Below are 18,818 nucleotides of genomic sequence, written 5' to 3'. Positions count from 1 at the left end.
AATTACTTGGTTTCACTTACTGAGAACAATCGCACTATACCTCAAAAATGATGATCATTATCACCTGTTTGGTATAATCGTTTGATCATACAGCTGACTATAATCCTACACAATCCCTAACTTTGTGCAAATGTTCCTAGAAGAATTGATGCTGTTTTGAGAACACTTCTTTTTTAAGGCTTCTTTCCCACGAGCGCATATTAGCCTTCCGTTTTCACGGCCGCCCGATATGCGCTGTGATCTGATGCATTGGATGCCAATGCATCAGAACACATGGGCGTATTTGCAAGTCGTAAAAACACCCAGCCGGCCAATATAGCACCGGACGTTTTTACTTGAAGCCCAAAACCTAGCTTTGGAACTGTGTTTGGGCCAGAATATGTCGGGCCGCTGCATGGACACCTATGGGAGCCCTTGGCAGTGGCCATAGATGGGAGAGAGTTTAGCAGCGTGGCTGCTAAACTACCTCCCTCTTTTCTCCTCCCCTTCCCCATGCAGGCTTACCTCTCCTCCCTGCTCGGCTAAGCAACCGCCCTCTCCCCGCCCCTTGTCCATAGCCATCAATGGGAAGAGGTGTGGCGGATTGGCGCTTAGCTTCACCCCCTCCCATTGCACAGACCGAGCAGAGAGGAAGAAAGGGTAAGCCTGCGATGGGGAGGGAGGGGAAATGGGAGATGGCCTGATGAGGTCGGCGTATTTGTGCCGGCCTCACCAGGCCATATGAATGGGCGCACAAACGTTTGATTTGTGCGCCCGTTCACCACTTTTTTTGCCCCTAACATAGCGTATATGCGCTCATGTGAAAGAAGCCTAAAGCTTTCTTAATTTGTAGCATGTTTTCCAGTTCTGAGCTGTCCATGCTCATTAGATAACTGTTGGCCATACAGTTATTCCTCCAATCTTCCCCATAAACATGCATGTCGGCCTTAGCTAGATGTGCATGCATATTTCAATGGGAAGAGGGGAATGAGCCACCACCTAGAAGTGGCTTATCTCTCTCAGAGAACAAAAGAAATCTAACATGCCCAAGCCTTCTTTTCACTGACATCAGGAGTCAGGAAAGAGTTGGGTGGCCCCATACACATTAGCTTATCAGGGAATCCTGTCGAAATCAGTGGGTTTGGCCAAGCTTTGTCTAATATGCATGGCTACCTCCTTTAATATAGTTTACTACCTGTAAATTCTCTTTAGCAGCATGTATCTGCCTGCGGCAAGTAAGTGATGCTGTGGCATCCAGCGATTGAACTGGATTTCACTTAAGTTTCAAAGTTGACCATACACATAAAAAATTAAGCAAACTACAATTATCTTGAGAAACATGATTTACAGTCATGTGTTACATCTAAAGTATGTGCCCTGCGTATATCATGAATCTGCAGGTTAGAATGGACATATTGTGTTGTGTGTGGTAAAACAGGATGCATTTGTAATAAAGCTGAGTTGGCGGAGGGGTGCCTGGTTGGTGGGACAAAGCCTTAGAGTGCTTCCATTATGATATAAAATACTGATGCCACCTAATTCTTAGGTTACGTGTTCATTTTTTAGAACGGTTAATTTATTTTAGCTTAAGTGAATGATTATTGAATGAAACAGTTTTTTTCTCTTCAGTAGCTACTAAGTTGTATAACTTAGCAAAAATATGCAGCATTATTCTTCCCAACAAAATGATGGAACCCCTCATTGGTGTTTGTCAGCTTCTATAGTATCCATCCCACAACATATCCGGCAAAGTGTCATGGCTATAGTAAACAGGCACACTTCTAACATCTTAGGCTCCGTTCACATATTGTGTCGGGCAGAATAATGTGGAGCCACCTTGTCACACACTGGTTTGACTTTGGGCTATCTCAGGAGGCAGCACCTGGGGAATTCCATATTTTCACCCTCATCCCTCCAATGCGACATACGGCAATTGCTATCCAGATAGTCTTGGTAGTGTGGTGGTGTGAACAGGTGTGTATCCAAAAGATTACCTATGGTCAGGTCTGGCAGCAGAGGTGCTGAAACAATGTCCAGGCAGAAGGTCAGAGCAGGCAGCAGGCAATACCAAAGTTCAGTAAACATGGCCATGGTCAGGGAGCACATCATTCAGAATAGTTAGGAGTCAAGCAGGAGTTAAACCAGAACACACAACTTACAGTGGCTTTGTTACAATGGCTAATGAGACAAAGTGCTTAGGTATCCACCATAGGGTATAGATATAGGGAATGCAAAGACAGGATTGGACGGGAACAGGTTTAGGGAACATGAGCTGGCCCTTTAAGAGAAGGGCGGGAACACATGCCAGCCCTATGGGCAGAGACCTGGGAGCAAGAACAGTGCAGAGAGGTGAGCCAAAGTGATAGAGCGCCATGACATTTTTGATTCTGCTGCTTCCATTTGAGATGGAACCCCAAGATAGAAGAACTGGCATTTGAGATGGAGCCCTAAACGCAAAAGCTGCTATGGGGGTTCCATCTCAAATGCTAGTTCTTCTCTTTTGGGGTTCCAACTCAAATGCTAAAAATGGCATTGAAACAAAACATAGGACAGAACCGCAGGCTATAATGTGTGAAGTGAGGACCACTTTGAAGGTTCTCATCCATTGCTGGATTTTAAGAACAGAAAAGCATATTCGACTTTGCTTTCGTTTCCTTCTAAAAAAGCAGTAATGTGTTCTATGTTTCATTATATTCTAACACATATTTTCACTGGTCCAATTTCTGGTATAAAGAATATACAGCCCAGATATCACCAGGTCAAACTCTGTACACAGACCCTGAACAAGCAGGGCATTCCGAGAGATTAGATCACATGAAACGCTCAAAATCAAACTAATAACAAATTAGCAAAGTGATGTATTTGCAAACTTATTCAACTCCATATAAATAGTAAGACTGTGTAACATGCTTATCCAATGGTTTAAGGACAACGTTTTGCTTTTTTATACAATTGCTTAATAAATCTGTAACATATTAAACTAAACAGTAGTTCATACTGAATTATAGAGTACTTTGAATCATCAACAAGACAGAGATGATCATAGCCTTTATCATTTGGCATTAAATATTGCTTTAATATTGTTGGAAGCTCCCATGGCACTGGAGAAGTAACACTTTTGTACTGGGACTCATATGATGTATCTAATGTGAGTGTTGTTGCCCTCAAATACAGGGTCTTAACACAATTGACTTTAGGAGGTCTTCAGCAGTTAGTTGTCAGCTTGATACAACTAGTGTGATATATTTTTGCAGATTGTATCTCAGTCTCCAATAAATGCTCGGTTTTACCATTAAATTGCTGGAGTGACCTAAGTCAATCTATAACACGTGGGGTTTATTTAATATATTGGCACAATGTGTGCAATTGGTAATTGTAGCTATAGCAACAAATGATGTAACTTCTAAGGCTACTTGCACATGGGTGACTTAAAAGTTGCACCTGAGATTCACGGGCGCAATTCAGATCGGACAACGCATGGACATCCCGTCCTTGTGCTGTCTGATGTGTGGGAAAATCGTCCAAGAATAGAACATGCTGCGATTTTCTTTACTCGAACTATTCATTGGAGTAAAAATTCAAATTAATGGGTGCTATTTCCAACTGATTTTGGTCCGAAAATAGGACAAAAAAAAGACCCATGTGCATGTACCCTTAGGGTATAAAGAAGAGCACAAAATGATATACTCTAGCAGAATATTTGTATATGTTGCCTCATACTAGTAAATAAGATCTAGCCTTCATTTCTGACTAGCTTGAATAATATAAAATAAAAAAAGGATCTAAATATATTTTTACAAACATTTTCCACAGGGCAGCCAACCCCAGACCGCATCACCCTACAGACAGGATGTGTTTGTCTACAGTCCATCGCCTAGCCACGAGAACCATACTTCCACTACCCCAGTAATCATGAGCAGGAGCCCTACAGGTGCTTCCCTTATTGAACTATGTCTATAGGGCCGGTTTCTACTTGGAAGACCAGTTTAAAGGGGTTTTCTGGGTAAAAACCCAGATTATCATCAATATTTAGTCGCCGGGGACCTGCTGCTCAGGATCTTCTGCTCCCATTCCTGATGATGATGTCTGGCCGTTCTGCACTAACAGCGGGCTGGGCAATCATCTGAACGCCAGGATCCCGATTGGCCGTTCCTTGGTAATTAACTGTTGTTGACCTATCCTGAGGATAGGTCATCAATTATTTTTACCTAGCAAAACCCCTTTAAGGCTGTGTTCGCAGTACAGTTACAGCAGAAAATCCGCAGGGTTTATTTTTACCTTTAGCTTTAATCCCCCCTACTTTAATAGTAAATGTTACTGCTGCAGTTTTTTTCACGGCGTTTCCGCGATGTTTGATCACACGCTAAAGATTGATTTCAAATTTAGGGAAATAAGATAGCACTTGTTAGCCAATGACAATCCTTTTAAGGTAGACTGCAAGAGATCTGATCTGACATCTGAGACCCTCATCGATCCTGAGGATGGGGCTCCGGAAAGTCCTGAAGTGAGACGGTGACATTCGCACATGTGTACCGCAACAACAGTGTGGCCACCAGAGATAGCGAAGTGCTTGAACTCTACTATCTCCAGCGGTCTTACTGAAATGAGTGGATCAGTGGGATTGCTGCTGCCCTTATTTCGGGCCACGCCTGAACCCTGCTCTTGGAATCAGAGGGGGTATCAAGGGTCAGAACCCAGGCGATCTCAAAGTTTTCCCCTTTGGATAGAGGATAACTTTCTATTACGGCACAACCCCTTTAATAACGCAATTATTGACCAATACGTGCCATGTTTATACTTTTTTCTCAATAACTGCTTTGTTGATGCAGTAAATAGCACTCTCATAGTTAGAACATAAGCTCTTGTGATGTCTAGTGAGATTTCACATTATGAGACCGATGCTGCCCCGTGGAGGTTCACGGGGAAAAATGCATCAGAATCACCTAAACAGGAAATTTGGACCTGACTCCTGTGGGAGATAGATCATCTGCATACTGATATCTACTGTTTTTTTATAGATCATATTTAGAAAGATGTTTTTGTTTTTTTGAGAGTGCTATTGATTTTTAAATAAAACAGATATTACCAATGTCTTCATAGGTCCTCTTTAAATACTTTAGCTAGAAAATTGATTGTAGTCTATCTTCCTACTTAGTCAGAAAGAAATGCACTATCCTACCAAAAGTAATCAAACACCTGAGCAAGAACCAAAAGTAGTATTTATTTAGATACGATAAAATTTAGTGGGGCTCCTTTGGCCCTAATGACATCAGATACTCACCATGGCATACTTTCTACTAACGTCTGATACACTTCAGCTGGCATTTCCTTCCATTCATCCTGCAAATGTCTACAGTGATTCAAGGAGTATTGTCATTGGACAGTTGAACAATGAATGAACATTCTATGGAGTGACAAATCACACTAGCCCATCTTCAAATCAGATGGATGTACCTGGGTGTGGAGAATGCCTGGGGAAGCCTTTTGCCTGAGTGTGCTGTGCCAACAGTTAAGTACAGTAGAGTTTCCATTATAGTCTGTGGATGTTTTACGTGGTATGACCTAAGGCCATTGGTTGTAGTGGCAAAAACCATGAACACGGAGCTGTACCTGAGATTCTAGATAATAATATGCTGCCAGCAATGTGGTAATACTCTGGGAACAGTCAGCCATACTTCCAACAAGACAACGCGCCTTGTCATCAATGAAATGCTGTTTTACATTAGTTTGAGGATATGGATATTCCACGATTAGACTGGCCTGCATAGAGTCCCAGCCTGAACCTTATTGAAGATCTTTGAGATGAACTGGAATGTCTGGTCAGGATATAGAAACAGCTTCCGTTTTCTTTGAGAGAACTTGCCAGAAATTTGCAGGATGAATGGAGGGAAATACCAGCTGAAGTGTATCAGATGTTAGAAGAAAGTATGCCACAGAGAATATTTAATGCCATTAGAGCCAAAGGAGCCCTACTAAGTATTAACATGTGTAAATCCATACTACTTTTGATTGTTGCTCTGGTGTTCAATTACGTTTGGTGGGCTAGTGTAAGGTAAATGAAGTAATTAAATCAAGTGCACCTCTGATCATCTTTCCTTCTCACAGATATAAAGAGTAGAAATTCCCCAAGATCCAACCTCAAATTTCGTTTTGATAAACTCAGCCAGTCAAGTTCCGGCTCAAGTACTGTAAGTAGGATTGTCTACAGATGTCCAACCGTAGGCAGCATGGGTGAGCTGTACTGTTGTGTCATATGAGCTGGGTTGTGAAAAGTTTGAGCGTCAAACATAGGTAATAGTATAGTTTCTAAACCTATTATTGATCATGCCTGTGCTGTGACTGGCTTCTTCCATCCTTACCGAGAATGTTTACTAGGTTCCTACAGCAATCTGTTTAATGTTGGTAAATGTAATATGTCATTACACTGTTCCATTATAGTGGAAACCATAAGTAATGGAAATATACTCCATCTGACAACTCAACAATCAATCATTATCATATGGTCCCATGTTCTTTTGCATGCCAATGGCCTTGAGAGCCACATGAATGATCCAGTGCCTGAGAGTTTGCAACATATAAAGCAGCTTAGTGTTCATAAATGATGTCTTCCGATTTGCAGAGCGTTGGCTTATAATATCATCTGTACAGTTCTTCATGTTTGCCAATCATACCAGGCTTGCACTAAATTATTTCAAAGCTGTGATAACCTTGATAGTGCATAAAACCCTTACTAACCTTCATAACTAACTGCTGGGAAGCTCATCCTCAGATGACCACCAACCACCACCAGGTTACGGAATCAGCAATCAGCAAGTACTATATGGTGATATGTGCATCAAGCAATCTTCAAGGGACACAACAATATAACAATCTAAGCCACATAAAAACCTGCTGATATAAAGGGATTTTCTAGTTTCATGCATATATTTTATAAGCTATGTACACTTTTAAAGGGAACCTGTCATCAACTATCAGCACCATAAACTAAGTTATGGTACTTCTAGTTGTGAAAGTATTGGATTATATTGTATGCAGTAGTGTCATGTTCATAATATTTGTGCCATAGGTGTACAAAAGACACATATTGTAGTTTTACTAACTGATATGCAGCTTTGTAATGGTTTACTAAGGCTTCTTTCATCTGCGCGATGCGCTTATCGGCTGGACGAAAATAGCAAGAACTAGAGGGAGCCACGACCAAGTCGTGTCTAAATCTTGCGTTTTCTCGCCTATTCACATAGCCAGGTGCGGCGTATATATGCCACAGCCTGGAATTCCTTCGGCCAGCAGAAATACTTAGCATGGATTCCATTATTTAAATAGAGCCAGCTGACATGGTTTAATAGCGCTAGCCGCTGCTAAACTCCCTCCCACTCCCTTTTCTTCACATGGTCACGATTTTTATTATCTTGTGGGGGTTGTTATACTATATAACCTCTTGCATTGCAACAATTAAACAGAAAAGCCTGGAAACATCACCCAAGTGTTTTTCATTGTACTCTTCTCCCATGCATCATTTATGTATATGTGTGTGTCTAATTATATATACATAATTAGATTTATCTGATTGATATGACTACGATACCTTTTGAGTGTCACCCAAATTAAGTGATTACTTTAACACAGTCTAGGTCAGTGATGGCGAACCCACTTATTTATTGTAAAGTGCCAACATGTCAGGGGGTGGGGCTTATCATGACGTATGATTTTACCCCCGTCGTTCTTAAAAGGACAAGGCTGTTTCAAAATAGACCAGGTGCAGATTTTGACTTCTTTTGGATGCAAAAATGCTGTGGAATTTGCCACGGAAATTTCCGCTGAGGACATTCAGCAGCATTTTCACCTCGTGTAAACATATCCCAGCAGTGATATTGACCCCCCCCCCAGAGCGGCCCCAGCAGTAAGGGTGACGACCCCCCCAGAGCAGCCCCAGCACTAATAGTGACCCCCAGAGCGGCTTTAGTGGTTATAGTGACCCCGCACAGCTGTCCCAGCGGTAATAGTGACATCCCACAGGGGCCCCAGCGGTAATAGTGACACCCCACTGGTCCCCAGTAGTAATAGTGACACTTCACAGCGTCCCCAGTAGTAATAGTGACATCCCACAGTAGCCAGTAGTAATAGTGACATCTAACAGTGGCCCCCAGTAGTAATAGCGACATCCCACAGTGGCCCCTGTAGTAATAGCCCCCCCACCCCTCTGAGACCCAAATACCCCCCCTACCTCATCTGCTTGGGGCTGTTGCTGCCACTGATCCTAGGAGCACACTGTGACATGCTTCCAGACACCTTCTCCCCTCCCCTGCTTTCGCGGAACCAAGTAGGAGACGTCAGAGGAGGGGGGAGGAGGATCCCAGCTGCACACTGACATCACAGTGTGCGCCGGGATCAGTGCTGCTGAGTGAATACCAGCAGGGAAGCTGCGGCACCCCTGCCGGTATTTACTAATGTGGTGAGCGGCCGACTGCGGCAAGTGCCAGCTGGGAAGGCTCTGAGTGCCGCCTCTGGCACGCGTGCCATAGGTTCGCCACCACTGGTCTAGGTGAAGCCTGGGGAGCCTGCGCACAGCCTTCTGAAAAGAGTCAAGCTGTCTGTACATGCATTGACTTTGAAGAGGACAAAACAACAACGTGGGACTTGGTGAATACTCCATATCATCTAAACAATAAGCACCCTAACTTAGTCTATGGCACTTATAACTGATGACAGGTTCCTTTTTATTACTATTTTTTGAGGAATATATGAGGGCCATGCACCACAACTCTGGAATGACAAAAGTCACAAATTTTTGCACAAATCATGCTTGCATAAAAATTTGCAACCTTTTGGCCTTTCTACTCTGCCCTGGCGACTTTTTTCAAAAAGTGGCCTAGGAGAGGGGGCGCAGACCCCCTTTTTCTAGCCTCGATCAAAAGATTTACCATAATTAATGGCAGATACTGGCATGAATTTAAAGTAGAATCTACAATATCACATAGCTGGTGATTTTGATTTTTGGCACAACCTGAGAAGTGCCACATGTATTAAGAGGTATGCTCTTAGAAGATGTTTTACATTATCCTCTAGCGGGCTGCAGATGAAGACTGGCATATAAAATGTTGGCCTTAATAAATTCCCCTCTTTGTGCCTTAATTCATCAACCCTTTCAAGACGTCTACTTGCTGTCAGATTCCGTAGAGTCTTGTTTATGTTGAAATGCTAAAAACCTGCCTTGATCAAGTTGAAGGGGTGCACTGATTGCAACAAGGGAGAACTGAAGGATCGATTTATTCAGCTGTGCGCCTGAATCTGATTAGGGAAGGTTTCAGGTTTTCAACTTCTGCATGGAAAGAAGGTTTCCTATTCTCACAGCAAGCAGATAGCTCAACACTTATGTCAATTAATTACAATAAATAGTAAAATAATGTTATCTTCATAAAAAAACACTAAAAAAGTGCATATTATCTGTATCTTTATACAACATAATCCGTAGGAACTACTGTGATTGTAATGCAATGATTTATAAGACACACTCAAGTTTAGATGGAAATGAAGATTTCAGCCCAAATGCTGCGCCACAGTGTTGTGCTCCCTATTTACACACACTGTTGATTCCGGCCATGCTTAGATGACACCTCAGTCAATGACTTGCACTGATGTCGAGGGGAAACCTTTTCGGATGAGAACATAGTATATGGTACATAGTATAATGGTGAGGACATAGTATATGGTAATGCTTCTACTCCACAAGGACCAGGACTATTAGACTGGGGCTGCATGGTAATTAAAGGGAACCTGTCTCAGGGTTCATGGTGCCTGAACCACAGGCAGCATGATCCCAGGGCAGGTATGCCCATGTCCCTGTAAAGGTGTTATTCCAAAATGCTACAGAATTTAGAATAAACTGACTTTTAAATTTGACTTGGAATGTAGCTCCGAGTCAAAGAGGTGGGCCACGCTGACTTCTTCCCACCTACAGCATGCTCCTCACCTACAGCATGTAGACTGACAGCTCTCTCCATGCTTGTGTATAGGGAGAAGGCTATCACTCTGCATGAAGTAGTCAGGGGAGACGCCGGCAAAGCCTGCCATCCTTTCTTGGAGCTCCGTTATGAGTCAAACTTCAAAGTGTGTTTCCTAATAATGCAGGTCGGAAAGGGTATCATCTCTGCTCAAGGATAGCCCCTAGAAGGTGTGTGAGGAGACACATTGGAACTGAGTGAGGAGACTTATGAAGGCCATGCAAGTTCCTCTGGGAAATATATGCAAATAAGGAAGATGGAAGAATACCTCTGCAGCGCCACCTATTGGATAGCAGCATTCTTGCAAATCCATGTCAGACCCTTTAAACAAGTCTTCATACACAGTGGCAATGGACATCATGGCATGTGATGGGGTTTTTCTCATAAATTCATACTGAATTTGTATGAAAAAGCCTTTGTGTGGCTCCATATAAAATCAGAGGCACATGAAGCTATAGTATGGGCCTGTAGCAGACCATGGGTGATGTGTTATGGATCTGTACTAGAGATGAGCGAGTATACTCGCTAAGGCACATTACTCAAGCGAGTAGTGCCTTAGCCGAGTATCTCCCCGCTCGTCTCTAAAGATTCGGGGGTCGGCGCGGGTGACAGGTGAGTTGCGGCGGGGAGCGGGGGAGGAGAGAGTGAGAGAGAGAGATCTCCCCTCCGTTCCTCCCCGCTCTCCCTCGCCGCTCCCCGCCCCCCGCCGGCCCCTGAATCGTTAGAGACGAGCGGGGAGATACTCGGCTAAGGCACTACTCGCTCAAGTAATGTGCCTTAGCGAGTATACTCGCTCATCTCTAATCTGCACCATACAAGTTCATAACAAGGCCATATTCATAAGTCATTAAAGTCAGAAAAAACAATGATTGAGGGGACATGGATTAATTTGAAAGTTTAGATATAGTGGTGATATAATGGGTGAATCATGAATGTGTCCTGGTGGCTTAAAGAAATTCCCTTCACTCGAACAGTTTGCTTACCAATTAGGATATAGCACATCCGAATTCAGGCAAATAGCTGGAAGAGATACATATATCAGCCAGTACATTGCGTTTCCTGCTGACAGCTTGCTATATGCCGCGGGTCTTTACTGTCTTTTAATACGTCTCTGTCTTACTGCGTGTGTCATGGAGCATGTTCTTATCGTGAGTGACAAAACACTAGTCTCCGACTGCTATGTTTCAGCATGATGTATCTTACACCGAACCTGTCATCTCTTCTCTCATTTCTATACTGACGACTCTTCAATTTGTTTTGCAGTGAAAAGATGCCCTGCCAAAGTGGATCTGCTAACTTCAAAACTGGCCTGCTAGGGTCCAGTCACTCCACGAATAGTTACTGCCACAACGCATTCATGGAAATGCTTACCTCCCAAGCCGTTTCCCACCAATCAAAGAAAGAACTGCCATCTTAGTGCACTCCTTGTGTCCCGTGACACTTGTCTTGTGAACGGAGTTTATAGTATGACCTGTCTTGTCCAACAGTGGAATTGACTCTTGCCCATTTTATTTTCTTTACTTTGTCTAAAGCAAAGAAAAGTTTTTTAGTTTTTTTTTTGTTTTTTTTTTAATGTGACACATCCTACTTGCACGGTCTTTCTACATGACAGCACCTGATCACCGAGTGCCAAGTTTATTTATGAATGACATTCACTGGAATTCTTACCACAATTTTGGGCATTCTCCCTGTGTGGTACTTGATGTGCGATTACCGTGATATTACCAAATGCTGCTGTTTCATCTACCCAGATAGTACCAGAAGATATTCCTGTGGCTCTCACAGTCTCATGTCTGCCATACGAATGACCTGTAGAAGTGACAAGCTTCATTAATTGTGGCTCCTTTTTCGGCATCTTATGGAATGTATTCGCACAGACGTACCTGAATGTGCAACGGCTTGAAGAACGAAACCAACCTTGTGAAATATTACCACAAATCAAGGTCCTTTGATCTTAGTCATCTGGCACGAGCAGTGAGAGTGTCAGTGAAGACGCAGAATTGGTCATCAGCTTCAAAGGAAGTTGCGTTTCTTGTGTTGAAAAATATCCTTGAATGTGTATGTATTTTCCGAGGGCTAGATTCATTCATACCAATCACCGTTGACGAGTCATCTGGTGGCAGGAGCCTGTACTGTATAACCTTCTCTTGTTCTCACCGGACCCTCTTCCTGAGGTGCGGTTTACATTGTGTGTTTGTCTTGCATGCTTAATAATGGTGAAATTATCTTTGCATAGAGAATTTGGATTGCAAATTGGACTGTATTGCCATCTGTTTGAGCACTTTTTCTACCTCTGCAGAATTGATTACATAGGTGGTACAGTAGCTGCCAGTTTGCATTTGCCTACAGGGATTCTGTCATCCAAATGAGGCCCTCTAAATATTTCCAGTGTTTGGTACAGCTCTTACATGCTTGCTGCGACACACCTTTATTTTCCTTCATAACCTCTTCACTGCCTAGTAAATTGAGTGTAATCCAATATGCAAATTACCTGGCAAGTTCCCTGAGGGTGGTCCCAATACCAGCAAGCCCTCTAAGGGCTTCTAAGGGCCCATTCACATGGGCGTATTTTCTGTCTGTATTCAATCTGTATTTTTTACTGACTGAATACAGAAAGCTAACAGATCCATTGAATTAAATTGGTGTATTGAAATGTGCGTTTTTATGCGGACCGATGTTGCGCGTAAAAATAAAATTGCAGCGTGTCCAATTTGGTCTATATTCATAGACCAAAATCGCCCATTAAAGTCTATATGTGCGTTAAAAAAAGCAATTTACATGCATGAGCATTCGTGTTCGCTGCAGGTTTTTTGGGCACCCTGTTTTCTGTTGGTTGTGACAAAAGTGACATCACTTGGGCCTTCTTAGTGCGCTCCTTATGTCCCAGACATACAGCACGGACATAAAATCGCATAGGTACGCAAAAAAAAATGCATCTAACATACACATACACATCCTCCATTTCTCTGAGTGACAGTTCCACAATTGGACATTCATGACATCATCAACCTTGACAATAAAATCTTGCGAATGCCCTGGCTGAAATGCCATTTCTACCCTGTTGTAAGGGGTCAGAAATGCTGTCTTTTCTCCTTAGGAAGAGCACCTAGATGGTGAGTGAGGAGACTCAAAAGAACATTCATGCTCCTCTGGGTAATATGCAAATAAGGGAGATGGAATAATACCTTCACAGTGCCACCTATTGGAAGGGAGCATTCCTTCAAGGCAGAGTTAGACTCTTTGCATGCGCAGTATGTCTGTGAGCTAGCTGTCCCCAGCAGGAAGTATAGCACACATGTACTAGGCTAAGAATAAATGGCAGGTATGTGAAAATTCAGTGCCGAGGTTGACAATATCATGAACATCTGCTGAGCGCGGTGCTGTCATTCAAAGGAACGTTGGGGGGCCCTGGGTGAGCAGCAAGAACTAGAGTACTTGCCGGTATTGGGACCACTTTCTGAGCACTTACAAACTAATTTGCATATTGAATTAAACTTAAAAGCTATGTACATTTTTGCATTTTTTTTCTTTTGGTCAATGTGTTTTTGAAACTGAAGACTTTTTGCAATTAATTTTCATAATAATTTTTGACTGTTCTTTTCTACACTTGTTTTGTTTTCCAAGGCATTGTAGCCTGGAGGACTGAAATCATAGCAGATTCTGTCACTCAGAGTAAACTGATAGCTCCTCCTCTAGCCTGCTTCCCTGTTGTGAATGTGCATTCACTGCCTTTCCACTATTACAGAGGATGGTAAGACAGTGTTGGGGGATAGTGGAGGAGAGCAGAGGAGAAGAAGCTACTATTCTAGAGGGCTGCAATTCACCTTGGAAACATTTTCTGCTCTTATTAGCAGTTAGGGGGAACAGACCAGCAGCTATTCAGAGAGAGGATGAGATAGACAAGATATCTGTGTAGTATTGAGTGGGCGTGGTTATGCTACACAGACTCTGAAAGAGGAGGGATTAGCTGAGCTTGCACACTTTCATGACAGAGACCAACTGATCAGTGTTTGGAACACATCCAAGCCAGAAACTTGAATGTAGCAGAGCCTGCAAACCAATGATTAGGCTTTTTAAATGCATAAGGAGGAAAAACTAATGGAAATAAACAGATTTTTCTGCAGAAACCTATGATATGTGTATTGATTTTTCATGCACAAATGTTTCCATAGCCATTACATTTCTCAGCAGTGAAGAAAGAATGAACAGGAAGAAATGTATTTCTTAAGATGTGTATAAATGGTCTACCAAGTGCTGGTAGTGGCTTGGAGGGTATAATGTTGATGACAAACTCCCTTTAAACCATCGCTCTACTTATGAAGCATGCCAGGTGTCCCAATCCATGATTAAACCTAGAAGCAGGGGAAGCAGGGTGGATGGTTGGTAAGGTAACAGACTGATGCCTAAGCTCCTGTGCAGGCAAAGCTTTGGTCTTTGCCATTTATCTTGGTAACTAGCCTACCCTTCTTACTCTGCCGAATCTCCTGCCATCAGTTTGAATCTTCAGTTACATTTTTAGGGTCTGTTATAAAATATATGGAATTACATTTTTTATATTTGTTGGCATCAAACAATCACTGTCAATTATTTTATGATTCCACAACATGACATTTCCTTACGTTGATTTTATTACAAATGCCATCATTGCATTCGACACAATATTTAGAATTGGTTGAAGTTATAGATACATCTTTCTTTACAGGTATTTCATTGTATAAATCAGTAGTTGATATGAATATATGGAGCGTTTAAATGTATCTTATTACAGAATAGTCACATCTCCCAGCAGCCTCTTGTTCCATTTTCCCTGCCTGAAGGATCTCTCTAAATTTTCAAAAATCTCATCAGCCCCTAAGATACATTATTCTAGAGTCACACAGTAAATAGAAGATGGGGAGAGGGGGTACGCAGCTGCAGATTCTTGTGTCTGTGAGGCTGCTTGCAGTGCGAGGTGGGGGAAGAGAATTGGGGAGACCCCTTTACAAGAAAACCATCCAATGCCATGGCAACTTGAAATGGAGAAAGATAAAAATGAAGTAACCTAGGCAGAGTTTAAAATGGAACCACTCGAAGCAGCAGCAGTCCACTGATCCCTCTTACTATCTCATTAATTGGTGTCTAACAAGTGCTGAGGATGCTAAGCCTGGGGAAGCTATCCACTGAGCCCCCTGTTTTTCGAATTGAGCCATATTTCCCCATTTTTGATAGATGTGCTATCCGTCTTTTAATCAGACTCCACATGGACACAAAAAATAGAGTGCTGCTGACTTAAGGAACTACTTTCCTATTTGGAAATCTATTTTTTTGTCTTGCAACTAAAGAGGGGCTACTGTATCATTTGAGACCACTTTAAAATTAGACTTATATTGGCAAAAATTACTTTTTGTTGCTTTAGACTTGTTATATTTGGTCAATTTCATAAAACTCTCAACATCTTGGTACAAAGTTTAATAGCTGTCAATTCTCCATAAGTTGCAATTGTGATAAATTAACTCTTAAATGTTATTTCACTATCTAGTATGAATGGAAAGGAATTACACCATAACCACTTCTACAATGACAGTTACACAGTTGCAGTTTTGCCTTGTGCTACATCCAAAAATTCTTGCCAAAAATTAGGGTAGATCTCATTACAGGAAAGTGCAAGAAAAACTCTTTTCTTTAGGAAAGGTTTTCTGCTTTGTGACTCTGCTGTTGTTTAAGGCCATAAATAATAAGAAGTAACTTGGACTTATAATATGGCTGTGTGAATGTGTCCTATTGGGGTATCTCTACCTGATATACTGGATAGAGACCTACAAGGTGACTACTAACTATATATATGCTCAGCATGAGGAGAGATGACTGGCTGCTCTGTTCCCCTCCAAGAAGTTTTAGAAGAAGATATATATGTTAAAGCTTTCCGTTCCCAGTTAATATGAGTTCAGCGGAGGGTAATGTTTCTCTATGGGGAGAGTATGCTGTGGAGCAATTATACCATCCCTCGTTTGCATATATGTTAGGACTAGAGATGAGCGAGTATACTCGCTAAGGCTAACTTCTCGAGCGAGTAGTGCCTTAGTCGAGTATCCTCCCGCTCTTCTCTAAAGATTCGGGGGCCGGCGGGGGGTGGGGAGTGGCGGAGGAGAGCGGGGAGGAACGGAGGGGAGATCTCTCTCTCCCTCTCTCCCCCCCTGCTCACCGCCGCAACTCACCTGTCACCCGCACCGGCAGTCGAATCTTTACAGACGAGTGGGAGGATACTCGGCTAAGGCACTACTCGCTCGAGTAGTTAGCCTTAGCGAGTATAGTCGCTCAATTCTAGTTAGGACATATTTCATATATACATATGACTATAATAGGATGATATAACGGTATAAAGCCCGTGCGCTGCTAGAGTGACAGCTGCCGCCTGCTAGACAGCGACGCGGTATTTCTTTTATGGTACTAAATTATTTAACGTAAAACTGTGCAGATGCATAATGAAAACCATTCGTATTAACTAATAAAGGTCACTGCTGGATTCTAATGCACAGACGTCTTGCCGCTTGGAAGGCTGTCATCAAAAATGTAATTTCTTTGTTAGGCTATGTTAATAATATGCAAATAATCACCCAGATGACACAAACTGAATTCTTTTGTTGCTGAGTGCTCTCTACCGGTGGTTGGAAGAAGTGCAGAAGTACAACATATTTACACACGGTTTAGTTTTCTGTATACTCATCATACTTGTACTGTAAGTTCAGTTTGATTTTTTTCTAGTTCATACCATTTAAAGAGGACCCGTCTGCTCTCTTAAAGTAAAACTGTCAGCTCCGATAAGCCCAATAAACAAAAATTATAGACTCATAGCAGCTGAATTCGGTGATGTGAATCTTATTCTTATCTTCCCCACCATTCTACTGCTGTCTGCTGTCAAAACATGAATGCACCTGATGGACTACTTAGATGTGTACATAGAATATGAGGACTAGAACTCCGGGTGGTGATGAAATGTGGTTCTGAAACCCACTAATAAAAAAATCATTCATGTGCCCACTATACAGCTAGATGGAAATATTACCTGATCCCATACGCCAATTCCTGGCCACTGCATTCTCCATACACATCAACAGAAAGGTGGCTACGCTTGTGTGCAATCCAGTTTCTATTGAAGTATATGGAGAACATGACTGGTGAGAATTTGTAGACCCCCATTCACCTGATAGGTGAGGATTCTAGAGGTGACATTCATGGCATATCTTGTCCGTATCAGCATTTCCATCCTATGTGAACATACCCTTAAGAAGGTTCCTTGGGTTTTCAGCTATCTGTAGCTGGGAGTTTCAGTTCCCTATGGAGGAGGAAGGGATGACAGGAACCTGAAAATGAATATATTTAATTGCCTAGTAAGAGAGGGGATGCACATACTTTTTCAGTAATAGCTGCTGCCTGACCTTTGTTTCAGACTGTTTCTGTCTTTGGGTCTTCTAAGTCTCTGTCTGGCCCTTGCCTTGGACTAGTGACCCACTAAGCTCTGAGAGTCGATAATATGTGCTCAGGCAGGCTGCAGCCAGCAGCAAAAAGCTTTGAGATGTTTGGTGACAGGGCAACATTAAGAAGGGAGAATACTGGCTGGTCTGTCAGTGCACCTAGATGTCATCTCAGCCAATGCATCTATATAAATAACATAACCAGTTTACTATATGGATGTATAGATGGGCAGAATAAGCATCTGAGCGAATCGGTATGTAGTACAGGTAGGTGGGAAGGTTGGGGGCCCACTCTTGCTCAGGACCCATCACGGGATTCACCTTTTTTCCTGTGTCAATGGTGATGCCAAGGAGGGTAAGTATAAGACTCACATCACCAGATTCAGTGTTTCCGTCCTTACGAGTCCATAAGTTTAGCTCATGGAGCATATAAAAGCCTGACAGATACTCTTAAACACACTTGTCGTAAAATGACAACTGGGTGTTACCATTCCCCTTTTGATTTATCCTCTCACACTCCAATCACTGCTGACAGTATGAGGCTGACAGCGCATGGACAAGGGGAGTAGTACTGCCAAGTTGTCAATTTATTAATTTGTTTACACATTTCCAGGATTAAGAGGATCAATATGGAGCAGACTTCTAAAAAAAGATGTCAGTATTGTTGTCTAACAGGGAATACAAGAATTTATTAAAACAGATATGTTGGAGCTGTTGATGGGTCCTCCTTAACCACTGTCATGCAGTTCTTTAAGGTCCAATGTTGGTGTTTTTAGAGCATTTGTTTAGAGCAGAAAGGTGAAACTTCCACAGTTTCAATGAATTAATGGATTCTTCTTAAGACTCTTTGTATGACAGAAAGGTCAGATGATAGCAGGGACCCCCACCAATGTCAAGAACAAGTCAGTCAGGTCCTGCCTTCACTGTCTTTTACAAGTACTCATGCACTGAAATTCTTATATGGTTTCCACAGCATGGCCAGCACATGCCACCACGGAGCCTACGCCTCACTTATTCTTATGCAGAGTTTATACTACTATCAAGCTACACCTACTGATGCAAAATCCTATAACTACTCCTGTGTCCTCACCACTGCTCACTAGACGAAATGCCGGGTTCCATCTACAATGACCCTTAACCCTTTCCAATCCACTGTTTGACCTCTGAAGACATTATGATTTAAGGCTGTATAGCTCCGATGCTGGAAGACGTCTGTCTGGGTTCTCTTACTGTATATTGCCAGCCTCTCGGCTGTCGGAGCCTATCCAACGTGTCACCTCATGCAGTACTGGTTTTAGCCAGCATATAGCGCCATTGTATAACGGCAAAAAAAGAGTAAGCCCCCTAGGAAAACCGGGATACAAATTGGATTGGAAAGGGTTAAGCC

The 18,818-nt window shown here is 42.4% G+C and overlaps 1 protein-coding gene across 1 annotated transcript in view; it reads left to right on the top strand.

Moving 5' to 3' along the window:
- Positions 1 to 16,018, top strand: part of RAP1GAP2 (RAP1 GTPase activating protein 2) — a 188,584-nt gene extending 172,566 nt beyond the window's left edge. Inside the window, exons 20-22 of the mRNA XM_066599625.1 lie at positions 3,793 to 3,910; positions 6,085 to 6,167; positions 11,244 to 16,018. Coding sequence (XP_066455722.1) covers positions 3,793 to 3,910; positions 6,085 to 6,167; positions 11,244 to 11,246 — 204 coding nt within the window. The 3' untranslated portion in view covers positions 11,247 to 16,018. The remainder of the gene's footprint in view (positions 1 to 3,792; positions 3,911 to 6,084; positions 6,168 to 11,243) is intronic.
- The last annotated feature ends 2,800 nt before the right edge of the window (positions 16,019 to 18,818 follow it).

Source organism: Eleutherodactylus coqui, chromosome 4, assembly GCF_035609145.1.
Source record: "Eleutherodactylus coqui strain aEleCoq1 chromosome 4, aEleCoq1.hap1, whole genome shotgun sequence".
In the NCBI taxonomy this organism is placed as follows: domain Eukaryota; kingdom Metazoa; phylum Chordata; class Amphibia; order Anura; family Eleutherodactylidae; genus Eleutherodactylus; species Eleutherodactylus coqui.
The sequence above is the reverse complement of the archived record's forward strand: the minus strand, read 5'-3'. Positions and strand labels throughout refer to the sequence as shown.